Here is a 17130-nt window from a genome sequence, read left to right on the forward strand (position 1 = left end):
TTTTTATCTTTTTAATTGAAAATGCCCTAGTTACAGATGTCACTGCCTCTGGGTGTCTGGCCTTCCATCTGACACCCTGCTTCTGCGATAAAGCTTGTGGTCGGATTATGACGCACAATTTTTTTTTTTTATGTCCCATTGTTCTTCCAGACCGTGATAGGGGGATACTGCCAGTGTTACAGCAGGCATGCCAGCTGGATCGGGAACATTAAGCAAACACACTTCACTATGCCTTTTTCCCCCCTTCCTAAACCCACAGAATGTAAGCAAAAGAACAAATTGAAAGCTTTCTAAGAAACATTCTAAAGAGGATTCCTTGTTGAGAAGAAACAGTGTGACACCTCATTATTTTTAGTAAAGACCTATGGTTTGCAACATTAATTTTTTGCTGGAAGCAAATGGAACGTTGTGTGCTGTGATTTATTCTAAATAATTTAACCGGGAAGATATGCTTGCAATATGCCACTATGCTCCGCCAAGAAGAAGAAGGAAAAAATAGGAAGTGTTTGCTTTCCCTGCCAACAAAAATACTTTCCATTTTTCTTCTAAAGTATACATTTTTCATGTAATCTAAAGATGACAGATTGCTTATTACTCAGATATTATCTATATCATTCAAGATCTAGACCCTTGTGTAATTTCTAGCATTAATTCTTTATTATATCGATTTTAATGGTTCTGCTTGCTTTTGCCATCAGTTTGGGCAGGGAAAGAAAGCTGTACTATTTCAACGTTGAATGACTGCAATCATTCGGAAGCAATAGCGAGGTTTATGTATACAGTGATTTTGGTGCAAAGTGTTAAAAATGGAGCAATTTATTTTTTTTTCATACGGTTTTGATAAATTGTAAATATAAGATTATATAAAGGTTGCAAGATGCGATCTGTTTAAGGAGGGAGAAGTGTTACAGCCAATCTCTGGTTACTTGCCATGAATACGAGCATAACAGAAAAATCTTTTGGAATATAAATCTTTCATCTAGTGTGAAAAAAATGTTTGTCCCAGAACAGAAAAATGATTAATGTTGGACAGTTACCAAAGGTTATGAAATCGCAGCATGGACAAAACATAGAGCACACACAACTCCTTTAGAATTTAGAACCTAGAATAGGATGAATAGCAATTACTTTTATTTAAACTATATACGTTTATGTAAAGGCATTTAATATAGAAAAATATAGACCACAGCTCCTGAACCCCTGCATCATCAAAGTTTGTACCCCCCACCCCCACCCTTAGGTCCCTGCAAATACAGTAATGTTTTTTCACGGGTCAGTAAAATAATGATGAACTAGATTACGGGTTCGCAAGTATCACCAAGGGTTTGGTTGATGCCTAAATCCAGAAGATGTGGTGGTACTTAAATACCGATCAGTAATATATTTACTGATTAAGTAATAGTTTTTGGCAGTAAATAAAGGCTTTATAGCCGCATAAATTTCTGCACTGCAGGTCCCGATTTCAGCAGATTTGATTACATTTCTCTGATTTCGCAACAGTCTTCACTCCTGTTATTTGTCCATGATTTATAAATCACAGGAGCCAGAAATAAAAGGTATTTATCAAAAACCCGAGCTTTCATGAAAGGTCATAGACGGGTTATTCATCTTCTGATAACAAAATACATTATCTTCAGATCCTCTAAAATGTTCGGGAGGAAAAGGAGTTAGAGGGTTTGTAATGAAATGGTGGGGTCCTGTATGAGCTGCAGTTGTGGGGAATCTAAAATCTATGAAGTCTACAAAATAATACCCGGAGGTGAGAGATTACAGGGACCCAGTGGATGCGAGTGTCACTCTTTATTTATTGATTTATATAGCACAATCATATTCCGTAGAGCTGCAGTAGTAGTTAAATGGTTTGACTTGAGTAATAACCCCTATTAATCGCTTTAGTGCCAGCAGTTTTGGGTTGTTTTTACTTAGATGTGCTCCAGAGAAGCCCTTCATAATGAACAACGAAGTTGGAATGGAAGCCAACTCTGCTCCTATCACTCGATTTAGTGAATTAATCCCTTTTTGTTTGCCAGTGATACATTACGCATTCTGCAGACCCCAATAAATGTCTCATTGCTGTGACCATTCAGAGATCTTTTTTATTTATTTTTTTAAAAAAATTCTAGTGATGGGGGGGTACTTTCATCATTTTCTTTGTGTGTTTCGCTCAGGAATATTTTTTTGTTAAATGCATGTCAAATCTACATTTCTATATAAAAACGGAAGTATATTTTTTTTTAACATGCGGCTTTAATTATTCAAACCCAATGCCCAAAATGTGCTGGGTGCTTGATCTGAACAACCTTCCTATACATGTAACTCCAGAAGCATAGACCTTAATAGATCTCATAGCTAAATAAGCTGGACAGGAGAGGTTCTGTGATCTTCCTAACCTGCTCATGATCCCTGCAAAGGCGCGACAGCTCAGTGGGACAGAGCCTGAAAATCCCAACTGGTTCTCCTAATAAAATGACACTCTGAAGCCAACAAAACCTATTCCAGGTCCCTGCGTTATCCAAAAAGGATGCTATATAAGGTGAAAAGGCATATGTTACGTTTACAAGACAAACCCAACAAGAAGCATCTCTAAACCGCAATTTCGATCCAATCTCTAAATGAGTAAAACATTATCCAAATAAACTACTGCGTTTATGAAATTAATCTGCTATTCCAAATTTTGTTTAGGCACATAAATGTTTGATAAGATATGCCGAGGCAGATCTCTATATGATGCAACAATTACTATTAGCTATTACAATAAATATATTATATATTATATAGTGTATGTGTATATGTATGCTACTATGGATTGTTGGACCAGATAAACATTGTCAGAAGCCAGTATCCTCCCTCGTGTGTTCTCTTGTCACAGGTGCAGAACATTTCCTTTTTAATGTAGCTGAAGCAGAGATTTTAATTGTAGCCCTTCAGAGGCGCAGAGCAGGAGGATGTAATAATTAGAGCATTCGTTATGTTCTCTTTCACGTAGTGCTTACATTAGCTTTTTGCTGAAGACCTATTTATAACTCTTTAGACAATTGGTACCCACCATTGTGGTGGGTTTTGAATCCCGCAATACATTGGATTGTTGAAACTAGATTAGATCCGGTTGGTTTTAGATTAAAACAAGGAATATGTGCATTTTTTTCTTCCAAATTACATACATTAGTACACATGATTACCAGTACAAAATTAATTTGTTGACTATTCAGCCCTAATTGTATCTGTACATTTCATACCGCACCTGTGAAATATAAGCTTAATATGATTCATATAAAGGGGGGGGGGTGCCTTGTCATAGATTTTAGTGTGGGTTTTTCTTATTATTTTACCTCTTGGGGTTTAATCCAACGGGAGGCGAGGATGCAGCTCTGGAACAAGCTTATGAAACGGCTCAGGATGAATACATGGCTGACAGCGCTTGACCATATTGGCACCATTTTTAAGGACAACACTGACCATTACAGGTAAAGTGTTGTTCTGAAGTAATTGAGTAACTCATTCCCTTCCATGGGTTTATACACCCTGCATTTTGCAGGGCAACGCTTTATAAGTTATAATAGGTGAAAATGATGTGTATTGCAGAAGCATGGTCGTTCTACCATGGAAGTCGTCCTCTGTCTTGGGCTGTAACCCAAGTCATAGTGAGGGCAGCAACCCAGCCACTCATTCTGCAGACACACTAGGCCCTTCTACAACAAATATGTGCTGAATACTACCCACAGGATGAGTATACTAGTAGAAAAGGATCCATTTATTTAATCAATTCATTAATTTACTACACTTACCGCAGGTAGTATTTTATGTGTTTATTATCAATCTGTGAAAATGAGATAAAATTATCTTTAAGAGACGTTCAATCTATTCTTGGCATGAAGATCATGAAAAAATAACATAACTTAAGATGAAGTGGAGCTTTACAGTGCTTGGTAGAAAATGGCACGGCTTTTTGGCTACCCTTCATGAGTCTTTCATAACTCTGTTATCCACGTATTTATGTTGAGTGAATTGATGGGTGTATATTTTGAAATCATTTATTCAGACTTGAATAAATATTCTTTGAGTGTACTGTAAGGGAGAACTACCACCTTCTTGGCTTTTAGAACTTTTTTTAAATCCGTGTAGTTGTCTTGAAGATAATGTATTCTAGAACTGCAGGAAAATGTTACCCAAGGGAGGTCAGATCTATGGCAAAAATTGGCCAACTAGCATAACTACATGACGGGGAATAATCTCCTTGACCCACCTGCCCAAACCAATTGAAGCAATTGAGCAACTTTAATATGGGTGAGGTTATTTAATGGGAAGGAATAATTGTGCAGAGTTAAGATGATTCGTGTATCCAAGTGATGGCGAACCTGTGGCATGCCTGTCACAACAGAGGCCTTGGTGTGCCCGTTGTGACCAGTTAATTTTTTTTAAACCCGGCCAAAATAAAGGGAGCGCAAGGTCTATTCCTACAGACCTCTGTTTCGCTGCTCCCTCGCGAAGCATGCCAGCTATTGATGCTGAGCACCGGTATATGATGTCATATCCTGGCGCTCAGCGCTGAAGCCGATAATGGAGTATCTGTAGGACCGGACCTTGCATTTCCACCAAGAAAGGTAAGAGATGCATAACAGGAGACTTAGTAAGAACATGTAGAGATGAGGTATAGGGTAGAGATAATGACGATAAAGAGAAGGGGGAGATAATGAGAAAGATGAAAGATGGGGAGAGATGGTGACAGCAGTAGCAGCATATGGATTCCATCAGAGAAGCCACCAAACACCTTGCGCCCCTTCTGTTTAATCTAAATATATTTATATACATTTAGATTACAGGATGGGTGCAAGGTATTTGGTGGCTTCCCAGATGGAACCCATGTGCTGCTCCCACTGCCTTTGATATGAGAAAAGAAGGGTTAAACACAGATTATTCTTCAAATTGCTGCATTTATCCCCCGTCAGAATCATATATAATATAATATGTCTTGCCAAAATAAACTGTATCTGTCAAGCTGCGTGATGTATGTAAGTGTGTGTGAGTATTTTGTTTGGTTTTCTGGAAGGTAAAAACTCTGCTCTAAACCAAGTCTCTGCATCAACATGTAGTGTTCACACCTAGAGGTATGTGACTTGGTTTCATGCAGAAATTGGAGACTCTGGCCCAAAAATGTTTGCTATCGCTGGTACCTAAGTCTCTGATGTATATATTGCTTATTTTTAATACCTAATTAATATGAGCATGTACAGAATTAGAAGAACAATACATTTTCATCTGTAATGTAACATTGCTGGTTATAGAATTAAAAATATAGGATCTAAGTAAATGTTTTTTAAGGTGGCAAGATGTCCTCACAGCCGGTTTTTACATATGTGTCTGTACAGTATGTGATTGGTATGGTCCGTTAAAACCAAACGTTAGCATTCATCTTTAATATCTGATGTTAAAGATTTATATACAAGGGAAAATGGTTCTGTTTCCTAATTTTATATGCAGATATTATCTTTTTAGATTTGCCTACTAAAAGCCAATTCAAAAATGCACCGACTGCAATGTATTGTGCTGTGCAAAACTGTACAAATTCTATTAAGGTTATTAGGATACCGTTCTCTGTCATATCTATTGAGGTATCATGTGAAGGCAGTCTATTTTAAACCATCTAAACACACTGTGTGTCCCGTGCCATATCTTGACCTCTGGTGTGAAGTGAAAATTGCTTTCAACGTTTATGTACACTGCTCAAATATAACAGACCTTGGCGATAAAACATTGTCCTTTCTTTTATGAAAATACAAGAGAAATGGTGGGTGTGACAACTCTTCTCAGTTTTTTCCTTGACCAAATGTTCTTACAGTGCGCCTTGTTTGGATCACAAGTATTAACCTTTTGATGCGTCCATTGTGGAACCATTGCTGTTGTAGAGAACAAATAATTCTAAATAACAAATATCAAACAACTCGTACATCTAACAAAACAAATACAAACATAAAAACAAAATTAAATAAAAATCGAGAGGGCTGCAATTGGAGAACTCGCATACATAATAGATTGCCTGCAAAAGTATCGCAGTAGACTAGTGGTCTCATGCTTCTAACGTTTTAACCTAGTGATCCCAGATTTTATATTATTTTTGATAAATACAGAATGAGGCGATACCCCTTTCTATTTTACAGTGATATTTACCGGTAATAGCATTCTTTATCTGTAGCCAAGAATCTATTTTTTGAAGATTTAAAATTTTTGGCAGTTGAGATTTTGAAGACCATCAATGCTCAAATTAAGAACCATTTTTTTTATTTTTAGCTAATTTAAGGAGACTCAAATTTCATATATTATTATTTTTCCAGACCAATGTAATCTGAGGATAATCCCACCGTATATGTTTTATGTCTTCATTATTATCCCCACTTTTCCAACAGAGGGTTCTTGAAGATGCAATTTAGATCTCCTGGGAGTTAACTACCACCTATTTTAAAGTTTTGTAGTGGGCTTCCATTAGATTTAAGCACCATATTCCATTCCCGGAGGTCAATACTCAAAGAGAAATCTTTTTCCCATTGAGTCAGAGCCTTCGGGAAAACCAAAATAGTAGCAAGATGTACAACTTCAACACAATTTGTCAGTAGTTTTATTGTTTTCTCTTCGGCCAAAATTGCATTCGATTTAGAGATAGACAGGGAGAGCTCCTTCCAAATTAAACTGGATGAAAAAAAAACTTCCTTACTCTGCAGTAGTTAAGCCATTCACTTAAGGGTAGATTAAATTCCACTTGCATAGTTTGGAAAGATTTAAATCAAAATTATTTTTAATAAATTGGAAATTCTCATGATCCCATTCTGTTGCCACAATCTTAAATCTAGATTGTCTATAATGCACATCAGATGTGTCGTAAGCGAGGATAGTCTGTGTGTTTTGATTGTTTGGACAGGTATGTCATTCACTTTGCATTGCGGGTACTTGCCAACGCTTGTCCATCTAGTAAAGAGGATAATAACATTTTAATAGCTTATACCGTATTTGCTCGATTATAAGACGACCCTGATTATAAGACGACCCCCCAAAATCAAAATATTAATTTAGGAAAAAAACAAAAAGCCTGAATATAAGACTACCCTATAGGAAAAAAGTTTTACTACTAAATATTAATTCATATTTAATAAAAGCTATGATTGAGAAAAATATATTTTTTATTTCCTTTTATTTGCCCCCCCCCCAGTTATGCACATCTGCCCCCGGGCTTGCCACTCTGCCCCCAGAAATGCCTTATACCCCCCTATTTGCCACTCTGCCCCATGATGTGCCTTTTAACCCTCTATATGCCACTCTGCCTCCAGAAATGTTTTATACCCTCCTATATGCCACTGTGCCCCATGATATGCCTTTTAACCCCCTATATGCCCCTCTACCCCATGAAATGCCTTATACCCCTATATGCCACTCTGGCATATAGGGGGTTAAAAGGCATTTCATGGGGCTGAGTGGCATATAGGGGGTTAAAATGCATTTCTGGAGATTATATATATAACAACTTCTCTGGCCCCGCCCCCAGAGGAAGGGGGGGTTAGAGTTATGTGAGGACTGTGCTAGCTTCCTGTTTCCTGCTGCTAATAGCAGAGACGCTGCTCCCGATCAAAGCCCGGTAAGCAGCACGGCCGAAGCAGAATGAGGTCTGATTAGAAGACGACCTCGATTATAAGACGAGGGGTATTTTTCAGAGCATTTGCTCTGGAAAAAACCTTGTCTTATAATCGAGCAAATACGGTAATTTAATTTGGTTTTAACACATCGTTTTGGTTTATTCCTGTATACAAAGTAGACCATCTATGTTTGGATAATTGACACATTGTTACCTGGAATCTATGGGTTTTAGCTAATCGAGCTTGGTTCTTCATACAGATGAGGCTTGATAGGGAAAGCCCTTCAACATGAATGGTTAAATCTGTGAGTTAAAATTTCCAAATCACCTTCAAACCCTTTCACATTAAGTGAATATACCTCCTTTGTGAAGGGATATATTAAACTGCTTTATCAGTGTACCCAGAATAACTGTGAAGGGGGACATATTCATAATACTTAAACCTCTACATTAACCCTTCGTAGTAAGATATAGCCTTGTTCTCATTGGAATTCCCTGGGCTCTAAGCCTGCAAGGAGATTCCATAGGCTTCTAGTGCCCCATCTCTGTCTAATAGGGTCAGACTTGCGTATTAACACTGCTTTCCGTATGGTGCAGTGTCTGCGCTTTTCTGTATTTACTGTGCGCTCAGTTTTGAATTGAAAGCTTCCATTAATTCCACTGATGCCCTCCCTCTTCCGTGTTCTCTAATGTGATAAACCTAAAAGACACGACAGCTCAGCCTTAGTCAAACATTAAAATCATCATAGATTTCTAGTCCTGCAAATACAAAACAGATCTGAAAATGTATTCGTAACAAGAGGATTGCGGAAATCAATCTGACTAAAAGCTGTATCAAGAACTTATTACCAGATACGGTGGCCTCATCTGACATTGTCTCATGTGATACTTCTGTTCTGTGATGTGATTAATATCGCTTTGGAGCATCAACATGATGGAATGATTTTATAGTGTCAGGTATAGTGCAATGCAATCTCACACTTCAGTGAATTTAATCATATCCAAAGCGTCTATATTAGAACCATTTTTTTATTTGTCCGTTAGTTCTAAACTTTTTTCACAGAATGTATTTTTTTATTTTTTATTTAACGAAATGTCTAAAATCTGTTTCATTTATTTATTTATTTTACTTTTAAAGCACTGGATTTCTTGGATTTGTTTTACAAAAGCCCTGTATCCGGCACCCAAATTATTATTTTATTTTTTTTAAATGCTCATCATTAAAGTGGTTATGGAGAGCATGTTCGATTTTTCTCAAAATGTTTTGATTATATTTTAAGGAGTAAAGTTTCTTTCAGGGTGTAAACCAATGTAATTTATTTATACTTGATTTTTACATTGTATACAATCTATATTACTTACAAAGTCCTTATGATGGCTTATGCAAAAACTTTTCTTGAATTCCTAAACTGGTTAGCCTAGTATGTCCAGCCAGCTACATATCAGCAACCTGTATGTCTTCTAGCACCCTATCATACTGCCTAAACAATTGAGTGGCTCGATCTTAATCGCCCAGCCAGACCCACTGACTAATGCAATTGTATGGATCAACTGATGTTTTCAGCTTTGCCATAGTGTTGAGGAGGGAAAGTCACTCAAAATATCTGACAATAATGGCAGCCTCCAGTTCTACCGGTAAAGGAGGTTTATTGGAGCAGAATGAGATAAAACCAGGGTTTTTGTCAATGCTTACCTAAGTAAGGGTATATAGCGCTGTGTTTTTTTTTCTTATTCCAAGGGACTTTCTCTTTAATCTCAGTTGAGTTTATCATTCAGCCCTTGAAAACCCAAGTATCGGTGCAGTGACTGGCAATCACAAGGGTGACAGATTGGATGAGTATGGGGTGGCGATGGCCATTCTGGTCTGCCATTGTATGAGTATATGTTGGGCATTTGGGACATTCAGCTTTGTGGTTGTATCTGTACATCAATAGCACATTTGTCAGCGTGTTCTTTGATTCCTACATGACACATGCTGTGCTTTTGATTTTTATATTGTCTGCCTTACAATGGAAATACTCTTTTATGATGTCAAATTTTAGCTGGTGAACCATTTTTTTTCATGTTAGGCAATTCTGTGCATAAACCTCTTTTTAAAGGAATAAAGATTTTGCTGAATGTTCTCTATCTTTGTGACTCAATACAAATGCTAGGAAAATTGAAACAAACAAAATTCCTGGAAGATCACAATGAATGACTAAAGAGCAAAGTTGCTAATTTGTCTATTTTTATGACTTGCATTTTGTTTTATTGGGATAATTAGAATTGCAACTCCTTGTTAAACCAAGGTAACCTACTGCTACTATGGACAATTACTAACTAGATTATCATGAAACAACCTCTTTGGATTGCTTTATGCAAACTGGCTTTAAAATGCAATACCCAAGTCCACTTTAAAGCAAACCGTGTTTGATATTTTTTTTACCTGTATTAAATGCAAACATCCTGCAGCACTTTAAATATTAGATGGTTACCGTTTTTTTTTGTTTTTTTTTTAATTTTTTACGTGAGCATGGAATCAAGCCTTATGTCGCTTTCATACAAGGTCCCTAGCAAGAATGGTGAGCTTATACGGTATAGTGTACTGTGTATCAGCAAAATAGTAAAGGGGGGGGCATGAATTAGATACAGGCTTTGGTTACAAATCATGTTTTGTTATCTACAAAGGCATTGACTTTTAAGCCTTGGTTTTTTTTTTTTTTTTTATTATGAATGAGTATGAACTTGGACTGATTTCATCCTGTTTGTGTAATATACTGTACATATGAACCCATGTAGCATGTACTTTTGTACGTCTGTGTAAACAAGAGCGGCATAGGGTACACTGAATTGAGGTTTCTGTGATTAGATTGCAGCCACTGGGTCACGTTATGTTTGTGCACAGGTCTGGAGAGGTCATGTAAGACTTCAGTCATAAGTGAAACTATGCTCCCTGGAATCATATTTTCTTGATGATGTTCCAGATAATGTATAACACTCAAACTATATCACAACTCTAGCTCAAAGCTAGTCTTTAGAAACCTAGAAATATAGAACAATATGACGGATGATGGAACTTCAGATAGAAAAATTGTTCCCGTTACCTCCAACCTTCTCAGTGAAGTTAAAAAGGAAGATGGGTTTTCATGTGTCTGTATGTGTTCTAGCTGTTTTCTTCAATTTACATGACAAGCACCTAGGCTCCTTATACTGCCTGGTGAACAGAAGAATGGCCCAGTCCTAATCACCTAGCCAGACACTCTTGACTAATTGAGGAACAGACTTCATTAGCATATTATCATAAAGAATCAGCTCCTTGTGGTGTTGGGAAAGTCACCCAAAATATCATGACTGACATCAATGGTGGCCTCCAGGACTGCAGACCTATAAATTAAATGGAACAAACAGAATTTTTCCATGCTAACCTAACGTTAAGGTGAATCCCCCCCACCCCCTCCATTTGACTGCCCTTCGCAGTGTAAGTGTTCTGCTTCTCCAAGTCCTACCATCTTACTGCTCTAGTTTCTGCATGATGGTTCTGGAAATGAATCTGCATTTAAGGTGAATGAGAAAATGTAGCTAATGCTCTCCTACATACTTTTCCTCAAGGTTAAATTAGTCACCTACAGCCGTATATTAAACCGATTCAACAATAATTCTTAAATTTGTCATGGTTTTTGAGAGCGTTGCAATCTAAGCACTCTTTCATGCTTCTAATTAACTCAGAATGTTTCTCAATCTCGGTACAATACAAAGACAATTCAATTGTTATTCTGAATTATCAAAAGCGCTGCGTGAAAATATATATTATGGAAATTTAACTTCAAATACCTGAGCACTTTATCTCATTTCTAAATAAATTGGTTTTCCAAGAAAATAGGTGGTTGTGTATAAAGGAATAAAAAAAAAAAAAAAAAAAGCGCACTTTACTACCGATACTAAATATACAATCACATTTTTGTGCAGGAAAAGGTTCTGATTTGTCGAGAAAAGGAAATTTGCACAGAGAGTCCCCCTTCAAATTTTTTTCTTCGCGCTGGTAACCATTGATGCACCCTTGGTCATTTGAATGTTACCCAATGTTCCAGTTTCAAAATAACAGATTTTTCTGTCTAAAATGTGCCCGTAAGAGACCAAAAACAAAAATTGAGCCAAAATATAGTTACGCAAAGATGAAAATCCCGTTTACAAACTTCCTCTCAGGGGGAAAGGGGTAATGACTCCTCACTTCCTTTGTATATGTTGTCTAACAACATTATGCTAACAATTAAAATAAAGTCGTAGTTTCATTGTAAATTACAACCAGCTCTGCGCTTCCTTATCTTTATTTTTTTTGTAATTGGCTACATAGCGTATTCTGATTTGTGCATACTAATGCCTCGTTTGACTATTGTATAGCAAGAGGCATCACGCCTATGTGTATATATTTGGACTGCTGTTTTGTATTAGCTTAATGAATCTTGATGCGTTACGCCAGATGTTTGAATACCTGGAAGGTGTGACTCTACACCTAAGCATAATGTCATTAGTCACTTTAGAGTATTTTTTTTCTCTTCCACTTACTGTGAATCGTTCATGTTGTTGTTTTTTTGTTTGTATTAAATCAGTTTGTTATAATGAGGCATAATTTTTACATAGATAGATGTATAGATAGTTGTATGCAGATATGGAGAGATATGGTAGCTCTGAATTAAATTTACCTGAGAATCTGAGTCTCCCATTTGTCGGCATGACCCAAGTCACTTGTGTCCCATGGCAGTGATGGGATGGTGTGACCTGCTGACTGTATACTATATGCTAAATAAAAACGTCACTCGTCATATGCACTTTTAATGCATAGGAAATTCTGCAGAATACCCCATATACACTTACCCATGCCCCAGCTATTTATCATGCAGGAGATTTGGCCGTACATGCACAACACACTTGTGGCTTCTATATATTCTCTGAAAAGATAGTGATATGGAATGTATGGGTTTATTCACTATAGAGGGAGTTTGTTGAGCTCAGCTGGTGAGGTGCATTACTGAGGACCAAGTAAGATCCCCTAGCAGGAGATCCTCCCCAGACTTGACCCTTCAAAATGCATAGGGAGTTAATGAGCCTAAACTGCTATATATGTATATAGATATATATATTGGGCTGATGGGGCATTGACGAACATTGCCAAGGCATCCATTTAATACAATTTAGGTGCTTTTCACTAGATTGAGTATTTTGTCCCTACGTAAATTGTTTATTAGTCTACCATGAAAATACCAGCTAAAGCGACGCCTTATTGTGGCACCCATCAAAATGTGCCTCAAGGCTGAGAGATAGTACTTTGCCCTGCAGGACCTCTTAGAGCTTTTCTATCACGTACACGTTTATCATTGATCAGCAGTGCTCCAATTTGCTGTTTCCTTTACAAAAAACACAATGTTGTTCTGATTTCTAAATCTAAGCTTTGACAATTTCGTCTGGAACACCAAGACATTTTTTCTTGCCCAAGATGTTGGAAAATGGTCTACAGAGATTAGGTTTGTTGGCTGACGCCAATAGTATATTTTCGTTTTATTTAGATGAGGTTTTTTGAAACTGCCTTTCTACGATTATGCAACACATTTGCATTTGAATGGGGATTTGATGAAGAACAGTGCGCCGCCTACGAGTGCCTTTAACCTTTAGAATGCCAGAAGGTCAGCCAGCCGTTGCTTTGCTAATGAAGCTGACTTGGTAGGAAAGAGGTTTACGTGTTTGACTTCACCTATAAGAGGGGCCAAAGCATATGTGACCACCATTCTGACATCACTGTGAAGGGGCTATTATTAACTATGGTGCTAGAACTTCTCATTCGGCTGCTTTTTTAATCAAACCTTCATCCAAAAAGAAGGATTAATCTCTGTGAATGAGATGGTGAATGTCACATATGGCACAGAAACAAAGTGTCAGAACCGTATCCTTGACAACGGTGACATGAGTAACCCTCATCAATTACTAAATCTATTCTAGTTGCCATTTTATTTAATAATTGCTAGCCTGTTTTTTTTTTTTTGTTTTTTTTTTGTTAACCTTATAATACAGATTACATATATTATTAAACGTTGATTACCGGGGTTGTGATTGAAACAGCTATGCCTATATTTAGTTACGTACGTCTAAAATATCCATTGATAAATATTTGCATTGACCTGAAATTATATTTCTTTTATGATAGTATATTAATAGAAAATGTCTTAATTTTTCTTTAAAAATATTTTTTTCGGGACTCGCCCCATTTGATTTTTAAAATATGGTAGTGAACAAATATTCACAGTTTATATATTTCCTCTAAGTTTATGACCACAACAGGCATAAAGCTACGAGGAGTCTAGTACATAAGCTGATTCCAGACATGAGGAAAACCCTAGAAAAAAAAAAAATGTGACTTCGTATATATAAATATATATAATGTGTGTGTGTGTGTGTGTGTGTGTATATATAATTTTTTTATCAGAAAATGAGTCGTGATTTTTGTATCATTTGACCAATATAAGCCTCTGTTCTAATACGATGTAGACATGTAGGGATGAAATTATGGCTGAAAGGCTAAACCCGTCACCTTGCCGCATTAACGGTGCATTATCCAAGCCTAATGCGCCATTAACTGCCTAAGAAACTAGCCTTGGTTGGCCCATCACATTGCATCGCTCGCTGCTGAGTAAATACAACTCGTACTTTATTGAATAAACCTTTCACTTTATATAACAATAAATCCAGCACAAGGAGCGCGCTATGCGTCTTTTTCTCGAGACAGTCATTGAGTCATTTGTCCTTTTCTTCTTGGATGTTTATGTACACGTTTTTCCTCTAGTTTTTGTAACGGACATTCCATACTTTGCCAGAGCCTGTGTTTTTGCGAATGCATTTTATGTTCTAGTTACTATAATCTGTGCTTGTTTAGATTGCTGGGAATCTAGTCGTTAGGTTTATCTAGTACAGGTACTTTATCCATATCAATAAATGAATGGAAGATCGTTGTTGGTACATGTGTTTCTTTTGTTTACATTGTGTGAAAGACTGCCAACAGCACTATCTTTATGGCTCGAAAATTCATATTCCTGATAAAGACCTGAATTTTTATTAGTACAATCCTTTTTTTTCTTTTTTTTTTTTCTTTACCAATTACCGTTATGAACCTGTGTTTTCTGAACACTGAGTTCATTAATACAGGTATGTTTCCAGGAAATTTCTTCCAAAAGATAACTAACAGAGACTGATGATAGTAGTGTATTTGTGCTTGACCGGCCTCTTAATTATACAGTAGCTAAAAGATAATGGCCTAAATCAACTAAGTGTCTTAACAGGGCAGCAGGTTAACTCCAACTCCCATGATCACCTGGCTAGGTATCATCAGAGATGCAGTTGATGCTCATAGACCAGAAGACTTTATCTGTACCAGTGCTAGGTAAATGAAGTCTTCTGGTCTATGTTGGACTTGCCATATTCATTTTCTAATTAATAAAACTGCACGAGAGGATTGGCCAACGGGAATGGCCTCCAAGTGACTTTAAAAGATTGTAAAAGCTTTGATCATTTTAAATACATCATTTGTCAGTCTGTGACGACCCGAAGCTTCTGCTCATACATCTGTGTAGCTACGTTACGATGTCCTTAGGGCTCTAACGCACGATTCATAAATATCTGCATTTCATTTACTCTCGGATTTGCCCAGAACACTTGTGTTCCCTCTCTGCCGACCGGGCACTGAATTATTTTCTGGCAGGGTTATTGTCACAATTATATTTAATTTAGGACTCTTCCACGAGTCCTGGGGCACTGCACAAATAATGCATATGCTTCTATTTGTGGGATGCTATGTATTATACACTTTTAGCTGCGGCTCAGGAGTGTATAACGTTTCCAGCTTGTTCGAAAAGATTTCATTTAGGCATAATCTGCATTTCTCCAAAGCAAAAAGGAACATTTTTACGTGATTGCATTACCTTATTTTGTATCGGGGGAATCGTTTCAATCTAAAAGAGGAAGATTAACTTTGGTGAGAAATGTAATTTTCGCAACCGTTAGGGTTGTAAGTGGACAACAGGGTTGGCCTACGTTTAGAAGGATTCACTCGTTAGTCATCTCCGCAAAGCATTCCATTTTTTTTAAAGGATTTCAGCGACTCTACCTTTCCATTTCCCCTCCTTTCCTTGTTCTCTCCAACGATAAACATTTAATGAAAAGGTAGAAATGAAATTATTTTACTTCTTATACTAAAAACAATGGTAGAAGCGGGCCATGTATGAATACTCGGAATTCTTGAGTATTTTGATACATTTGGCACTATTCCCAGCCTACAGCAAAAAGATAAGAATTCCTTTTGCTTTTTTTTTTTAAGAAATTTGTAAGTGTTTTAACAAAACCTTTATTTTTCTTTTCAGGGTCGACATGTTAAAACGGGACAGCTTGCTGCCATCAAGGTTATGGATGTCACCGGGGTAATCTATTTTATTATTACTTTTAAATTTAAATGAATTTGCAGAGAATATTTATACATAATCTGTGATGATCAGATATTTCATTAAATAAACTGTATGTATTCTATTAACTTTGTGTCTCTGAAATAAGGCAAGTAAATTAATAAAAACATTTTTCCTTTAGATATTTATTTTAAGGTCATTTGATGCAATTCATCCAAATATCTCAACTTATTCCCGACCACAGAGGTAAAAATATGTTCCTCCGTGCCAGCAAAAATGTAATGCGTCAAAGGCCTTGGTTCTGTAGTCTTTAACTAATAATATCTACTTGGGAACTTAAAGGAAAAAGACTATTTTCATTTCATGTGCGAGGGAAAGAATCCTAAGCCAAACACTTGAAGGATCTGTATTAAGGTCCCATAAGGCCCCATCAACGAACCGTACTTGTTTCGGTAGTGCTTCAATATACATTCCGTTGTTTCCATGAAAAAAGTAAAATCCTTACCTTCCTAAAATGCTGCAGCATCTTGCTCAGAGGAGCCAATCAGTGGCAGGGAAGCACTCCCATTCAAGATTTAATGGAAACTGACATATCCAAAAAATGTGTCCCTTGTGGACTGGGGTTGTGCAGCTCTGTTTTAAAGGTACACTTTAGACACCATATACACTTTAATGGGTATGTCTAGTTTCAGGAGAATCCCTGTATTTGGTATGTAGAATATATGTTCTCTTGGCATGGTGTACTTACCGCTAGTCAGCTCCAACATTGGCTTATCAAGCGTGCTAATTCAGGTCTTATTGGTTACGAGGATGCTTTCTGAGCAGATGCTTCACGCAGCCAATCAGCGGTGCAAACGTCGGAGCCCAGAGGAGATATTCTACTGTTTTTTTGGCACTGATTGGCTGCTTAATGCAGCCAATCAGTGGATTAATCTCCAGTACACAGAGAAGACATTCTACAGGTTTAAAGAATGTGTTTAAATACTCAGTTCTTTACAATTCGTTATTTTTTTTTTGAGGCCTAAAGTGTCTCTTTTTAAGGCACGCACCTTGATATAGTTACATGATTTCTTCTAGTGTCAGATGATGTAC

At 37.0% G+C, this 17130-nt stretch overlaps 1 protein-coding gene across 12 annotated transcripts in view; it reads left to right on the forward strand.

The window, feature by feature from the left end:
* The window catches only part of TNIK (TRAF2 and NCK interacting kinase), a 113235-nt gene that overhangs the window by 24914 nt on the left and 71191 nt on the right, over positions 1 to 17130 (forward strand). For all 12 annotated transcript variants that reach the window (XM_053461004.1, XM_053460992.1, XM_053460996.1 and 9 more), the window contains exon 3: positions 16000 to 16056. In XM_053461004.1, the coding sequence (XP_053316979.1) occupies positions 16000 to 16056 (57 nt within the window). The remainder of the gene's footprint in view (positions 1 to 15999; positions 16057 to 17130) is intronic.

This window comes from Spea bombifrons, chromosome 3 (assembly GCF_027358695.1).
Source record: "Spea bombifrons isolate aSpeBom1 chromosome 3, aSpeBom1.2.pri, whole genome shotgun sequence".
Lineage (NCBI taxonomy): Eukaryota > Metazoa > Chordata > Amphibia > Anura > Pelobatidae > Spea > Spea bombifrons.